Here is a 3,013-nt window from a genome sequence, read left to right as displayed (position 1 = left end):
TTTGGGAAAACAATCTTATACATGATTATATTATATGTTATATCTAACATATCGTATATCTAATCTTCTTCTGTGCTGATGTTTACTCTCTGTTCCGCTGCCTCTATCTCTGTCTCTCCTCTCTGGTTTCCTCTCTGTTTCTGCTCTGTCTTTCTGGTCTCTCTCGCTCTTTATATCCTGTATATATATTTTTAATTACTTATAGATATATATATATATATATATATATATATATATATATAATATATATTATATAATATATATATATATATATATATATATATATTATATATATATATTTTATATATATATATATATATATATATATATAATATATATATATATTATACTTATAATATTATATTATATATATATTCGTCTGATGATTATATCTCTATATATATTAACTATGCTCGCATATAGTAAAAATTATATATATATAACTATATTTGTATCTATAGAATATGATATCTATATATATATAATTATATAAAACTTGATAGTAGAAACAATACAGTAATACCTAAGAAGCCTAACATAAAATCCACTCATGACTTTTGCAAGAAATAATTTGTTAAAATGCCCGAACACTTGCCTGCAACAGCACAATGGAATGTTTAATGGACTCCAACACATTGTTGATGTTTCCAATGACTGCCTGGCAGCGCTGCCTGTCGGCCTCATCTTCTGTCGTCAGCATGTGCTTCTCCAGGACGGTAGTCTGGTCAATCAGAAGCTGCAGGTACGCATCGCTCTCTGTCAGCTTCTTGTCGAAGTCAGCCATGGTAGGAGCTGGTTTTGTGGGGTCCCACCTCTGTTAAAGGGGAAGGAAAGGATGCTAGGCAATGGTTTTNTACGCAGTCGAGGTTGTTAACCGCATTCCCGCTGACGATGGAATTTCTAATGCCTATGAATGCTCCAACGTCCGGGCGTTCGAGATTAGTGTAGGCCTCAAATCAATTGAGATAGGGCCTGGCACAAGTACTGTGCCGCTCCGGGTGGCGAGCTTGGGCTTTTGAATGCGCGGTACACATGCTGTACCACCCGTCCTGTGTGGGTTAATAACAACGAGGACAATGTTGCTTTGTTATTCATACACGCTAAACTTAATCCCTAGCACGATTGGTCAATCCAAACACCACTCCTTGAGAGCGCAACACTAGTAAAAACATAAATAGAATTGCCACGTAAGAAGGATTCTGAGGAATTGCCATCTCATCTCCCGGACAACGTTACTCCAATGGAGACGTGTGTTATGTCTGCACATATTCGTGTCTTCGAGTCCACGGATCCACTTTCTTCGTTTTCCTCCACCGTTCGTTCTTGATCGCGTGTGCCTGTCGAAGAGTGTCATATTGAGCGAATTTAAGTTTGCAGCACTATTATAGAAACAAAATCTTTTCTTAACTGCTTTATATTTTGAGACATCATATATGCCTTATAGCGCGTTATCATAATAATAAAAAGGAAAAGAGAGAAGTTTACTTGTAAATTAATACATGTACTACTTGTATTTGTAGGAATTTGTATAATCTTAATAATACAAATTATTAACATAATCAAAACATTCTAGAGATCAATTCATAAAAAAAATAAAAAAATAAAAGCTATCAGATATCAACAACGAAACGACAACGTGCAAGCCATAAGACTATCCTTTGGCACTTCACCGCCACGTGTTTCCCCTCCGCTCGTTACTCCAACTCCAACTTCCTCTCCGTCGTCAGGAACCACAAGAGTTCCCAATCAAAACAACACGTTAATCTACGCGCAAGAGACGAGCCGACTTACCTGGAAGTGAAAGGTCTTCGCGTCCACAGTGAGATGCGTGTAACGTGGAATCTGATCGTCGCGTCAATTCCAACCAACCAATGCTCTCCTGGTTCGTTACCAGTATTTGGAACGCACACCCTTGCGCGCGATCCACGCTACCATCTCTCCTTGGACTGCAAACCATGAAGTGTGTGTAATATGTGCATGCAGTAGTCACTCTTCTTAACCGCAAAAACATGAAACATTACATAAAACACTAGTCAATCCAATTATCTGCTGCGTCCATGCACATGGAGTTATATAGTATGATATATATATATATATATATGAATATATATATATGCCCACCCCATATATATATATATAGGTTTCATATATATGCAGTATATACTTATATATATGTGAATAGTGTACATATTGTGTGAGTGTGTGGTGTATATGTATGTATATGTGTGTTATATATATATATATACGATATATATATAAATATATATATATAGGTTATATATATAATATATATATCGTATATATATGGTGTAACAATAAATATATATATATATGTATGTCGTGTGTGTATATATTATATATATATATATACATATAATAAATATATATATATATATATTATATATATATATATGTGGTGTGTGTATTATAAATATATATATATATAATATATATATATAAAATATATTATATATATATATATATATTTATATAAATATATATATATTATATATATACTATATATATATATATATGTGTGTGTGAATATATAATAGTATATATATATATATATATATAAATATATATATACTAGTTAAATACCATATATATTAGACATATACTTTATACAATATACATACATACACAATATTATATTCATTTATATTAAATACCTTAGATATATATATATATATCATATATATAGATACACTAAATATATATATATACATATATATATATTAATATACACACACATCCACCTCACACAATATATATATTCATACCAACTTACATATATATCCATATATATATTATGAATATAGTGATATATATATATATTTTATATATATATAATATATATATATATATGAGTTATATTAACTATATATTGGATGTATTTTATAAATATAATATCATATATAAAATTATCTATATATATATATTTATTCATGACATTAATTATATAACGGATTACTAATTGATATACATAACATTATATACATAAAAAATTATA

The 3,013-nt window shown here is 30.1% G+C and overlaps 1 protein-coding gene across 1 annotated transcript in view; it reads right to left on the bottom strand.

Annotated features, from left to right (window-relative positions):
* The window catches only part of LOC122253150 (oxysterol-binding protein-related protein 9), a gene marked incomplete in the record, with an annotated part of 17,690 nt that overhangs the window by 9,532 nt on the left and 5,145 nt on the right, over nt 1-3,013 (bottom strand). The window contains 3 exon segments of the mRNA XM_086533561.1: nt 596-814; nt 1,237-1,337; nt 1,792-1,879. Of these exon segments, the coding sequence (XP_086389687.1) occupies nt 596-814; nt 1,237-1,337; nt 1,792-1,879 (408 nt within the window).

Source organism: Penaeus japonicus, unplaced genomic scaffold (genome assembly GCF_977035675.1).
Source record: "Penaeus japonicus unplaced genomic scaffold, GWHDUDI00000001_assembly GWHDUDI00000039, whole genome shotgun sequence".
In the NCBI taxonomy this organism is placed as follows: domain Eukaryota; kingdom Metazoa; phylum Arthropoda; class Malacostraca; order Decapoda; family Penaeidae; genus Penaeus; species Penaeus japonicus.
Note: the sequence above shows the minus strand (reverse complement) of the source record. Positions and strands in the feature narration are given on the sequence as shown.